Source organism: Macrobrachium nipponense, chromosome 19 (assembly GCF_015104395.2).
Source record: "Macrobrachium nipponense isolate FS-2020 chromosome 19, ASM1510439v2, whole genome shotgun sequence".
NCBI lineage: Eukaryota > Metazoa > Arthropoda > Malacostraca > Decapoda > Palaemonidae > Macrobrachium > Macrobrachium nipponense.
In genome coordinates, this window is record NC_061088.1 from 72,212,458 (window position 1) to 72,225,784 (window position 13,327).

General features: G+C 37.9%; 1 protein-coding gene across 1 annotated transcript in view; it reads left to right on the forward strand.

The window, feature by feature from the left end:
- Positions 1–13,327, forward strand: part of LOC135212023 (plexin-B-like) — a 223,536-nt gene that overhangs the window by 203,430 nt on the left and 6,779 nt on the right. The window contains exons 16-17 of the mRNA XM_064245318.1: positions 1,468–1,527; positions 6,415–6,565. Of these exons, the coding sequence (XP_064101388.1) occupies positions 1,468–1,527; positions 6,415–6,565 (211 nt within the window). The remainder of the gene's footprint in view (positions 1–1,467; positions 1,528–6,414; positions 6,566–13,327) is intronic.

The following is a 13,327-nucleotide window of genomic DNA, read 5'->3' on the forward strand; positions in this document are numbered from 1 at the left end:
GATTAGTGGCAATTAAATCTAGTGACAGAGAATCATGCAAATCTTCACAGCATTACTGATGATGTTGTAGATTTATAGTATGTGACTATCCCTCTGGCTCAAATTCAAACGATTTTGCATAGTTCTTATCCCAAACTGTTATTTTCATTATTTAGTTTTTGCTGCAATGTTGGAACCGGAACGAAAAGTGATTATGTTTTTCTGGTAGGAGCAGAAGGGAACTTTAGGTTTGTTGCTATATTGGAACGAAGGAAAACTGTGGGATTGCCCCTTCTGTGGTTGGAGTTGAGTTGTAGGGGCAGGGCTGTTGTTAGTAGTTGGGAAATATAGGGATTCAAAAAGTCCCATTACCATTACAAGTATTTATTGCTCAGAAACCGTATAACAGAGAGTAATGCAGTTTTTCTTAGAATGTTCTACATTTCCTCAAGTTTACATTCAGAGCACTTCATGATCTTGCCACACTTCGTAGACGCATTGTTAAAGTTGTCCAAACAGTTGACGTTGGTATGCTGCAGTGCGTCAGGAGGGAGATGGAATAGCATCATCTCGACATTGTGAGTGCAACAAGAGGTGCACATATGGAATGTATTCCATGAAGTACTCTAAATGTAAACTTGAGGAAATGTAGAACATTCTACAAAAAGCTTCATTACTCCATGCTATATGGTTTCTGAGCAATAAATACTTGTAATATGTCTACTCATTTGGAACCGTGGAGCAATAGAAATTGCTGCCAGGTTGCAACCATGGGCAGCGGAATTTTGCTTTGTTGGAACTAGAGATAACAGTGGAATTTGACATCAGGGAGGGATGTTTTGGGATTGTAGCTCTGTCGGGACCACTGTTCAAATGAAAGATTAGCAAGATTTGTAGTAAATTTATATGAAGCAGGTCATTGGGGTTTTGGATGGAAGTTGTTGATATCTGTGGGTGTGCTCTGCTGAGGGAAAATAATCCCGATTCCAGGGTTTGGAAAACTCTAGAATTGTTCAAAAGGTAAAACGGGGCTTACTTTACCAAGGAAACAGAGCCATGGTGATTGTGTTTTTCGTTTATTCTATGGGGAATTGGTTGTGTCCAACGTGAAATTTAGGTCGTTGGGTATGTTTTGTAACTCGGAAATTCTTTTTTGGAGATGTCTTATTTACATGTTAATCCTGAATTGTTTATTTTCAATTATATAATGATTAGAAGTATTTTTTTTATTTCAGTGCACATCATATTAATTTTTCTGTTATTCATAACATTATTACCTTTTGATATATTGTGTGAATTACACAGAACAAACAAACAAAAATACAGAAATGCCTTAAAACTACATCCCTACTGTTCGTTACACGAACCTTCATTATTCTGAATATTTTTTTGCACCAAGATTTCGGTATATTTGTTTGGTTTTTTGTGTTCATTTTCTCCTGTTTATTTTTTGTAGAGGAAATCAGTTCTTCGTTCTTTCCTCTACAGACTATCCACTTGGTCCGGGATGAGCCACAGTACGAGAAGATTCCTTACTCCAGTCCACAAGTAGGTCTCCTTAATTAAGCCCTTCTCTTTCTAGTCCAGAATACAGTCCTTTTTCCATAAGATACTTGTCATGTGAATCTTTCTCTCTCTCTCTTTCTCTCATACTTTTGAAAGGATTGTTGAAGTTTATTTAATAATTTGCCAAGGGCGTTATTGCCCTCTCTCTCAAAACACACACAATGTTTATATACTCTTTACCATAATTGCTCTTTCTCTTTCTTTTAAAAGCATGTGAATTTTGTTACATTTAACCTTTGCTCTCGCTCTTTCCAGCGCTTTTAAAAGAATGTTGAATTTTGTCATATCTTGGTCTTTGCCGTCATAGGGCTCTCTCTCTCTCTCTCTCTCTCTCTCTCTCTCTCTCTCTCTCTCGTTCTCCTCCTTCCTCTCTCTTCTTCTTCTGTCCTCTCTCTCCTCTCTCTCTCTCTCTCTCCATTCGTCCACATATTTTACATATACGAGCGAATGATAATCTACTTTTTTTTTCATTCAACTCGTTCAAGTTGTACATTTTATATAGTGGCTTGGTCTATGTATTATTATTAGCTTTCCCCCCGAAACAGAGGCGTAACACAAATGGTTGCTTACGGCGTTGCTGTTGCTCTTGCAGGATAACAATTGCCTTTTGTGCAGCATGGTTATATTTAGCATATTTTAATTAGATCTGCTATGCTAGGCAATTTGCATGTTTTATTTTTCACGGCTATGCAGTCAGGCCTGAAAAATGTTGCTTTTTAGCTCGAAATATTTCTGTTGCGTTTGTATGAATTAATGTTTGGAATGGTTTTTGTAAAAGCATGAAGATTTTATTATGATTAAGTAGTCGCTTCGAAAGACACTATGTATTTAACATTGTTATGTGAGGAAAAAATATCTTTATTTCTTCGAAAATACCTTTTGCCATCTTTGTTTAGGTATCTCATTTCCATAATCTTTATACTGGCCCCTATAAGAAACACACCATTGTTACAGGACTGGTATTTTACGGCATATACAGATTCCATTTCGCTCTCTTAAAGAAATATTTGTTTCCGCCACTTCGCAGCCACAAGTTATCAGTAAATTCTTAACTGGATTAGGATGTTAATAAACTTGGTTTTAATTGTACAGTAGTTGTAAACTGCTTACAATGTCATATGTTCCTTAACTTTTGATATGAGGCTTCTAAAGACATTGAGACGTTCCCACAATTTTATGTTAGCAAGCTTATGAAGATGAATATTTTCGTACATTGTCAAGATACGTTTTTAATGTCTCTCTGCAAATTAAGTATATACTGTATCCTTATAGCATTGACAAAAGGATCGACATGTTTGTGATTATATTTCCGATAGAATAAGTTCATTTTTATTGCTTTTTCACATGGAGCTCCGATAGGCACGTCCGCCATCACCATTAGGAAGAAACGGGCGTTCTTTATTTTCATTTCCATACAAGAGTAATTCCTCCACCTGTAAAGCATTTATACCAGTAAATCGGTTGCTTCAAATATAAACGTTTCCTGGTGCTTTTTCAGATGTGAAAATTACTTCCAGCAAATATTGATTTTTGTAGTATACCGTATATGGCAAAGCAGTATTACCCTTGGCAATATAATATCGACAGACTAGTGAATGGATGTAAAGGGAAGGATATTTAGCTCAAGTCAGTTTGCTATTCGTACGTCTGAATATTTGGTATTACCTTTCTGTAGTCTATATGAACGTTGGACTTATTGTATATCACTGCCCCGGTGGAGAGAGAGAGAGAGAGAGAGAGAGAGAGAGAGAGAGAGAGAGAGAGAGAGAGAGAGAGAGAGAGATTCCGATTATGTCAGGGGCTATTTTCTTCAGTTTTCCCCGTGATCTCTTACTGTTTCCACGTGGAGAACCATTTGCATTCATGAATAGCTAAATGCAGGACTGGAGGCGGTGTAACTACAGGTAGTAGAAGAGAGAATCAAGACAAGGCTCAGACGATATATAAGGCTCTTTGGAAATTTATATATAGATTTTTTCGTTGTGGGTGATTTTTCTTTCTCTAGAGAAAGAAAAAGAGAAGTGGTTATAAGATGTTGAGGTTTTAAAGTTTATTTTTATTTAGGTGACTTCTTGAGAGAGAGAGAGAGAGAGAGAGAGAGAGAGAGAGATGGAAACTGAGACTGCTTCGGAAAAAATGCCTTCTTACTGACCACATTTTTGGTGGAATAGAAGATATACATATTTCATGGTGATTTTGTCACGTCCAGATTGTTTTTCGTGCGAGAGCACCCTGGAATGCCTAGAGCGACGTGTTTTCTCCGAATAAATACACTTCTGGTCTTTTGGTGTGTTTTAAATTGGATGCCGCCCCGTTTTCCCTTGTCGGCCGTTGCTTTTTGTCCTTTGTATCTTCTTTGCATTCCCGTGTGCCTCTATTCATTTATGCAGAGCAGGAATGCATTTTGTCGAAGCGATTTCTTTGGCAGTAGGCGTCTTTTGATTTTCTTATTTCATGGAGGTTTATACGGGCGTTAGTTAAAAGAATTGTTGCTCGGATTCAGTATGATTGTTGTATTTCAGTGTTTTGGTGTACTTGACATTATTCATGTTACCACATTTTTGTCATATGTTCAGGTTGCAATGAAGTTTGCTTAGTAGTATAAACTCATCGCACTTTTCCAATGTCGACTTTGATATATAAACAAATGTGTAGCCATTCCGTCAAAATTACGGTAATGAAAGAGAGGGTCGATGTGACAAGTCCTGATCATAGGAATTTTGTACACAGCAGTGGACCTCGGACCAAGGTTCATCCATTATGTATACTTGCTTATATAGGAGCCAGTGATGAGCAAGGTTGGCCGATTCACTGGTGTAAAAAGTGTTTACAAAGTGGTGTCTGAAGCTGTCACATAGGCATTTAATTTTCATAGGTAAAATTTGGACCAGTCTTCCGTTTTCGTCGTTTCCCGTCAGTTCTGTTTGGATTGCAGTAAAATAAAACCAGTGGTCTGCTGCCTGTACTATTCAGCTTCCTGCCAAATCCATAAACAGCTGCATTTACAATTTTTCCCCCATGCTTTCGAGTAGAGTTTATTTTCCGTGTGCTGATCCGTGACAAAATTCTGGCTTTGGAGGTGGATGAGGTGAGCTGTCCTACTTGCAGACACATCCTGGAACTTACCACTAAATTGTGTTCGGGTGATCTCCAGACGTGAAGCTGGTTGTCATGTAGATTTGGCTTACTATACTATATATATATATATATATATATATCTATATATATATATATATCTTGATGTTAGGTTTATGTCTAAAGTTTGGAAGTGCACTGGTTTGATTGCGTCAACGTTTACTTAGTTTAAAAGGCACTGGGAAATAGCGCAATAGATCGGGACTGATTTCGCCACAAATTTTATTATGTAAGCCAACGTGAAAAAATGCACCCTTCTTTGTCTCCCTATTTTTGCCATATACTTTTGGATAAAAAAAAGGCAATTTTTTATAGAACTTGTTACCGCAGTTGGGTCCAGAATAGCTTGTTTTCCATCTGTAATTTTCCCCCTGTTGTTCCTACTAAATGATAGGCCTCCACCCCTCCCCATTTCCTAAGCCAATGGATAAACTAAGGACTACGTCCAAATGGAAGGATAATCTATTTCCTTTGACTCGTTTCCCTCTATTTTTGTTTTTCGAGTCGTGTTTGTCACCAAGGAATTTAAAAACACTTTCGGCCTTGTTTTAACCCTTGTTAATTTGTGCAAGTAGGCTGGAAGCCATGAGTATCTGCGTAAACGGAAAATTTGGAATTATTCATTTGAACTAGAGAAGACATCTTTGCCACCGTGAAACATTCGAGTGCCCATGCTTGCGCGCGCACAAGCACAATTGCGCCCGAGCGTGAATTTCAACGTCTCCCACCAGCAAAAAATAAGAGACGCTTGACATGTCCAAGCAATAACATTCCCAATGGCTGTTGAGTATTTGCAGTAACATCATGCAGCTCTCCGATTGCGAGAAGTGGACGGTATATTTTAGATTATTTACAGAGCAAAACCAAACAGAAACCGAAATTGGACTTAGCTGATAAGTGCCAGAGATAACATTCCCATTTCCTTCTTATTTTTTCAACGCTGTCCGTAGTAAACAGTTTTAACAACAGAATAGGAACTAACATCAAGTTATTTTTCCTTCTATTTTTTTTTAAATTACTGTAGTTTCCCTTTTTACTCGCATTTACTTTGCTAAAACTATAAATAGCATGCAGTTTTAAAGGTAAAATGTCGAAATATAGCTATTCGAAGAAAAATCTATAGCCTGAATTTGACTAAAATTCCTTATATTAATTATTGAATAATTCATCTAAATGAAATTTCTTCAGCAAATATCATTCTCATTTTTTCTTCAAAATTTTTCAGTTTCGTAAATCTGTAGTGTGTGTAGACTTTGGTGTGGTTATACTTTTATCTCGTTGTCTTTTTAAAAGGAATAATAGTTATAAATCCCAGTTATTAAAAGACGACATTTACGCACTGATTAACAAACTATGACTTTTGAACAGTGTCTTGCTTTTTTTTTTTTTTTTTTTTTTTTTGTAACTACACGTTGCAGTACCGATATTATATGTTGTGTTACTCAATTTTCTATGTTTTTCTAACTATCAGTCTCGTTACTTTAAGCACTTTAAGTTTCGTTACTTTATATGCATTGATTTTTAACATTGTATGTCTTGTTACTTTGTATTTTTTTTTATTTACGTGCTTTGTTTTTTAAAATGATATCAGTTACGTTACTTTCCGTGCGATGTTTTTTTAACATTGTATCAGTGTCGTTACTTTACGTGGTTTTTAACATTATATCAGTTTCGTTACATTTATGTACGATTTTTGTTTATAACATAATATCAATGTCTCACTTCCATTTCCAGTCGGTGGCAGTGCTGGGCGAGGATGGCGAGAAGGCCCAGTGTCGCGTGCTGGATTGTGACACCATCACTCAAGTGAAATCCAAGATATTGGATGCTTTGTACCGTAATACTCCTTACTCCCTCCGACCGTCCGTCCACGAGGTCGATTTAGGTAAGTTTCCCGGTGTTGGTTTTTCTTCGGCAGGAGGATCTTCTTTAGAGAGAGGAATACAATTTGATGTTTTGTGAAACTTTTACATCGGTTTTTTTTCCATCATGTAAATGCGATACTTGTCAGTCGGATAAGATTGGGATTCTAGTTATTTCTGAGTTTTTACAATATGTTTATTTGTTCTATATATTATTTATATTAAATATATTGATATATTTATATATATCATATACATATATACCGTACAAAAGAAACTACTTCATAGTCAGTTGTTTCGAAACTAATAGAAAGGTTGTTTGGAATCTGGGGATAAGAGACAGGAAGGTGAATAAAATTTGATGTCTTTAGATGTAAAACAAATCGGATGACATTGGTTAGTGGTCATGGCAAGAATTCTAGCACAGGGAAATTGCTAAATTGGATTTAGCGGGTTCGCCATCATTAGAATGCAACAAAATTTTTTGAATAAAATTATGGAAGGTCTGCAGCTACTGAACCCCAATAATTAATATGAGACATGATAAAGGACGTAGTTAGGTCTGTCTGTCTTATTTTATTTGGCAAAATACAAGTTTGTCATTACATATCCGAGTTTTTATTTTAAATTACATTTATAGCCTAAGCTCTGGTGTTAGTTACTCTTACTGAAATGCGTGAAACGTAGTTTATGGGATTTTCAGAATGAGAAAACTGAGTATGAGGTTTTAAGGTTAGTTTAGTCAGATATGTAATGCTTGAGAAAAGCTTCCTGACATGTGGTTTGGGTAAAGGGTGAAAAGGTAACCTCTCTCTCTCTCTCTCTCTCTTGCCTTGAAGACTTAGGACGTAGTACCCCTATGATGACCATACGTCCTAAGTGTTAAGAAGTGGATTAAGCTTATTCTTGAGAGCACAGTTCATCCACATGTTGGTGTAATTGTAGGGTTCATTAGACAGCAGTTGAGTCAACCGGATACCAGCAGCAGCCTTCTCTTGATTGATGATTTTCCTTATTGTCGTGATGATAAAAGCTCCCATAATGACCGCGCAGTAATTTTCGGGGTTTTTCCAACGTCTGGCCAGGGATGTAGTTTGATTTTGTGATGGATATGGCAGCTTTATTTAGGAGAGTGGAATGGACGCTCAGAGACCATTATAGTCTTCTACCCGGTGTTGTAGGGATATATAGTACATGTACTTTGACATCTATATAACAAACTGTTAAAAAATGGAGGTTTGCTCCAACGGTATTTGATTAGAGATATCCTTTTAACCTACGATTTATTATGTGAAGTTTTTCACTCTCGCATACACTATATCATTTACTATACACCCAGGTCTTGTTGTTGTCTGTTCATTTACGGAAATGCATCATAACGTTGGAAGGATGGCTTTCTAATTTTATATATTTCTCTTTTGCGATCAACACTAAATATTTTATTAGCATGAAATTACCAGTTATTAAGTTTTAAGGGTAACTCGGCTTTATTACGGTCACCTAGATTATTTTTGCAATATTGTGGAGTTTTTTAAACTGTTCATGCGCACGGTAATTGCATTGTAATAAACATACTTTAGCTTAGTTGATTTTAACTGATGCTGTAATCATTTGGACGTACATTATTCATTACCATTCCATTCACATCGGCAGTAACTTTGAAGCTGTTTAGTTAACTTATAAGGAATTGAATTCGAATGACGACCCTTCGTCGCATGCGTCCCTACAGCGTAAGCAAAGCGTGCACGCTAATCCGACAAAATTTGAGACAATTAACTTTTCATGGCCCGATATTTCTGTGAAGTACAATTATTTTTATTGCTTGACGGCAGGCAACGTCCATAACCCCCCATAAATGTCACATATACTCTCCGTGAAAAAAGAAAAAGAAAAAAAAAAAGAATTTCCCAAAGTAACGAATGGCGTGCTGAGGTCGCGAGCCGTCGGCATTCATTTGATCTTTCGGGGGTCTCATGAATAGAGACTTGGCGTGTCACAGACGCAAACTCAAACAAATAAAAAGTGCGTTTGCAACGAAAATGAAGGAGTAATGTATCCGTGCCGTGACTGGACTCGTGATTGCCAAAATTATTTTTCCGGTGGAATTTCCTCCGTAGATTTTTGCTGCTGCTATTATTACTATTGCGATCACTTTTGACTGACACACGCTGATCGTTCAGTTTTAAACTGTACACAGAGGTGGCAGACGGCTCTTCCACGATTGACGTTCTGATTATTGTTCTTTGGTATTTCAAGAGAAATTGCACAAAGCCCAGTGTGCCGCGTCAGCTGTAATATTTCTCTTGAATTATATTTTTTCTCTCTTGGTGCTTTCTCTTCTTTAACTCTACCCGATTTTATATCTAAATGACTGTCTCCCTTATTTAATAGATATTGTTATTTATATGCCACTCCTTTCCATGTTATTTTTATGCATTGATTTTTGCTCTGAAGTTAAAAGGTGTTGCAAATATGGTTAAAAGGACATTTTCATTTAACAAATCTTTCAACTCGTTCAGCTGAAATTTTAGGGTTTAGGATAGGATAAAAATTAAGTTTTTAATACTTGAGAATATTTTACTTTGAATTTACATCAGTAAGAAGTCTGTAGCTATTCCTTTATACGTTTTGAATTTCTTGCGTGAGTCGTATGTTGCTCTATTGACGTTTACGCCTTAGGCGATGATGGGCTCGATGGTGGATATATGTAAGTAGCCTCGGGCAAGATTATGAAAGGTGGGTATAGGTAGGTGTTCTCATTTGTTACGTTGAAGTTCACTCTGTTGTGTTTGGTTGGGTCTCTGGTAAAAAATTAATTTTCAATTAAAATGTAATTCTATACGCATATTTTATACACAAAGTTCTGCTAATGCTACACACAAAGAATTGCAGGTGCTGAACTTTCCCGAATGTATCCTACACAAATATGAAAGATTATTTTATAAAGAGGGAGAAGTCAGTATTCTGCCCTATAATGAGAATAAACAGCTGCAGTTTGGTGGCTGTGGTCTCTCGCTAGGAAGAAACGTCAGTAGGCATCTCTGGTAACAAGCAAAAAAATCTCCACAGCATGGACACCAGCATTAAATCAACCAGTTGAAGTAGTCCAGTAGATTCATCATGCCATTTACCAAAAGAACTACGGTCGCTACAGCATGGACACCACCATTATGAATATATTAAAGCCACTCGACACTGGGTAACGAAGTTGGCATTGAGAATACTAAATGCAGTTCAGCAGCAGGAGTTTTTACCTAGGTGCCAGGAAGCAGCAAATATAAAGCCTCTACCACAAACTTGGATAGTTGGCTAGTTATCAGGCTTGTGGTGGTGAAGACAAAAGTAGCAGTCCAGCCTGCTGCACTTGGATATTTGACAACAGCAGCTAAATGCCTCAGTGGCGTGGTCAGTATGGTGTTGGTGTACCACCTCGATGGCCACGAGTTCGATTCTCGGGCATTCCACTCAGCAGTTAGAGATGTGTATTTCTGGTGATAGAGGTTCACTCTTGACATGGTTCGGAAGTCATGTTAAGGCGTTAGTCCCGTTGCTGAATAACCACTGGTTCCATGCAATGTAAAAACACCATACAAACAATAGACAACAGCAGCTGTAGCCCAGTATCTGCAATGTTATGTTTCCAGGCTAGAGCAGTAGCAAGTACAGTAACGTTTACCAGAAAGCAAATCAGTGTAACTAGCACAGGCAGTTAGGACTATGGATGAATATAGCCTCGGCTCAGCCATGGTCCCACAAGGCATCCTCAGCAAGCATCCTCAGGGAGCAACACCAATTGGCTTGTCAAACAGCAACCAGAATGAAATTTAGAAGAATGATGACCAGAGCAGTAGTAAATAACAACAGCGTCTTGGACAACAATAACAAATTAAGGCATGGGTAAACTGCATCTGGTTTGCAGGTGTACCAGACCTGGACAGTATCAATCAAGGTTAAAACCCACGTAACTGTAACAACCAAAACAACGACGACAGACAACCAAAACAACGACGACAACAGCATTAGCACAGTAGCAACTAGTATGAAGCACCATTAGCCCCAAACTACAGTTATCATTACAGAAGCAACTAGAAAAAACATTCATTGAAGGGAATGGTGATAAATTATTCAGCCCCAGGTAACCAGGATGCAGTCATAGCAGTATCATGCAACTGAAACAGTATGCAGCCACAGTGAACAACCCTACAGTTAACTACTGGAACAGTGTCACAACTGCTGATTAGTGTGCGACTAAAGTACCTGGATGTGAGGGCCACAGGGAACTGCAGGCAACAATAATGGTTCTGGCCACCATCAGATCAAATGAAGCAATAGCAGGACAGGGCAGACCAGATATAGATTTGTAGATACAATTGTGAATTTATCCAACAGCTAGTATGAAATGACGAGAGCTGAGCATGGAGAAGTGAGCTGCAACATGCTGGCAATGGCAACCAACATTGAAAACTCAAGATCCTAAAATGATTTTAACAGATTTATATCTGAGTAAGAGTTGGTATACAGAATCCACAGCACTGTCAAGCAACTGTGACTCACTCGTGTTGTCCATACAGAATCAAGCAATAGATAGCAGAAAGCAGCAACAGGAATGATGTCCTAAGTATGAGAACTACAGCTTCCCAGATAATTCATAATGTCCAAGACATGGTGATTAAATTTTGTATTCAGTCACAGCAGACTTCGTTACACAGTTACTAATATGGAACTACAGCAGTCACAACAATGACTAACACAAAGTAGTATGAGCATTGTGCTAGTATACAGCCACTGTGTACAAGTGCAACACCAAATTTTGTATTCAGTCACAGCAGACTTCGTTACATAGTTAGTAATATGGAACTATAGCAGTCACAACAATGACTAACACAAAGTAGTATGAGCATTGTACTAGTATACAGCCACTGTGTACAAGTGCAACACCAATCAGTATACAGGCTGGACAACAGAGTCCAGATGAAGCCACCACATCCTCAGGCAACTGTGATCAAAGTTCATTTCAGGCAACTGTGATCAAAGTTCATTTCAGGCAACTGAGATCAAAGTTCATTTACAGTAATCAGAAGAATATCAAAACGGCTACTACACCAACTCCCAGTGTGAAGCAGTATGAATATGAGGCAACAGATGTCACTTTGCTAGAATGGTCCCAGTCAGTAGGGACAAAGCATACCACCTGACAATAACCAATATGTAACTTGAGTAGTTCTAAGGCAAGAGCAACCATAATGCAGCTGCAGGCCAAGAGGCAGGCAATTGGAATGTTCTCCACATATAGGATACTTGCTCACCAGATAAAAGCTACTTCCCAACACCTAACAATAAGGTTAAATCAGAGCTGTATACTAGCTATTCTTCCAATCAATGTGTAATGAGAGAGAAGGCTCTGACAACAGACATCAGTAAGCTGAAAAGCAGCAGCAACCTTTCCAAGAGGGAGCACACTTTTGAAGTATACTAGAGCACAAGCAATGATGGACGAGCAAAAGGGGCCAAGGCGCATGGGTCATAGCGACCATGGGTCATAGCGACCATGGTCATCAGTGGCAAGTATATAGAACAGAACACTATCAGCTTAGCAAAAATGGCCAGCCCATCTGCCAGCTCATTGAATTTGTAATCATAGTATCTAGGAGGCAGCATTAAGGACTTTTACTGACAGTTCATTTACATAATCCAAAATCTGGCCTTATTTGAGAAAAATGGTTAAAAATTACCCCTGAATGGGTAGAATTTCCCAAGGGATTGGGTCACGAGAAGATTTTCCACTACTTTTTCACAATATCAGGCTCTTTATGGGCATCTTGTAGGTTGATCACCCCACAAGCTTGCAGGCCTAATTTTCCACAGCATATCAACAGATTGAACTAACTTTAGATTTACTTACTATCGCTAAACCAGGGTAATCCTAGTTTACTTACCATTGCTAGAGCAGGGTAATCCTAGTGTCCCATGTCAAGGCTTTTCTAATGCCTGCCGGTGGAATAGTAAAATTTTAACATTGCCAAGCTGGAATAATTCCGAACTAGATTTGATCACACAAGCCAAAGTGCATTTCCAACTACACCCTTGGTTAAGCAAGAAAGCTTAAAAAGCTTGTTTTGTTAAGCCTGAAGAGATGGTGTAAATTTGACAGTTCAACACCCACCATTCGTGGAAGAGCTACTCATCCTTACATAGAAAATGATTCACAAAATGTGCAAAACTACCCAAGTGAAAATAGTTGGGTTAATCACTAAAGCCCATATTTACCAAAGGCAGAATACACTATCGAGTATACGTAATTTAGTGGGAATATACTTAATTGTTACTTAAATTTGTGATATAATACCGATCAAGAGGAGAACAGTCATAGTGAAAGAAAATGGTTTTCAAGGTGAATAAAAGTATGTAAATTATGAGACATTACAAGAGGTAACACTAGATTTAAAATAGGAGAAGATTGCATTTTGATGATGATGATGGATCTGGTTGCTTTCTTTCTACTGAGGTTGGTTGAGTACCAAAGGTGTTTACTGTTACTTTTCCTTATGTAAGTGCGAGCTCGTATGATTAGTTGACAGAATGGATTGCCATTATGGTCACTATGGCGGATGGGTTTATTCATGAGAACAAATGGATAGAAATGTTAAAAAAAAATTTCAGTACAGCGTCTTTCCGTATTAGTTCATCTTTTAATGTGTACCTTTTCTCTTTCGCCCCCATATCCCCAATCATTCATTCTCTTCCTCTCCATTTCTTACACATGGATTACTAATATTACATTACTC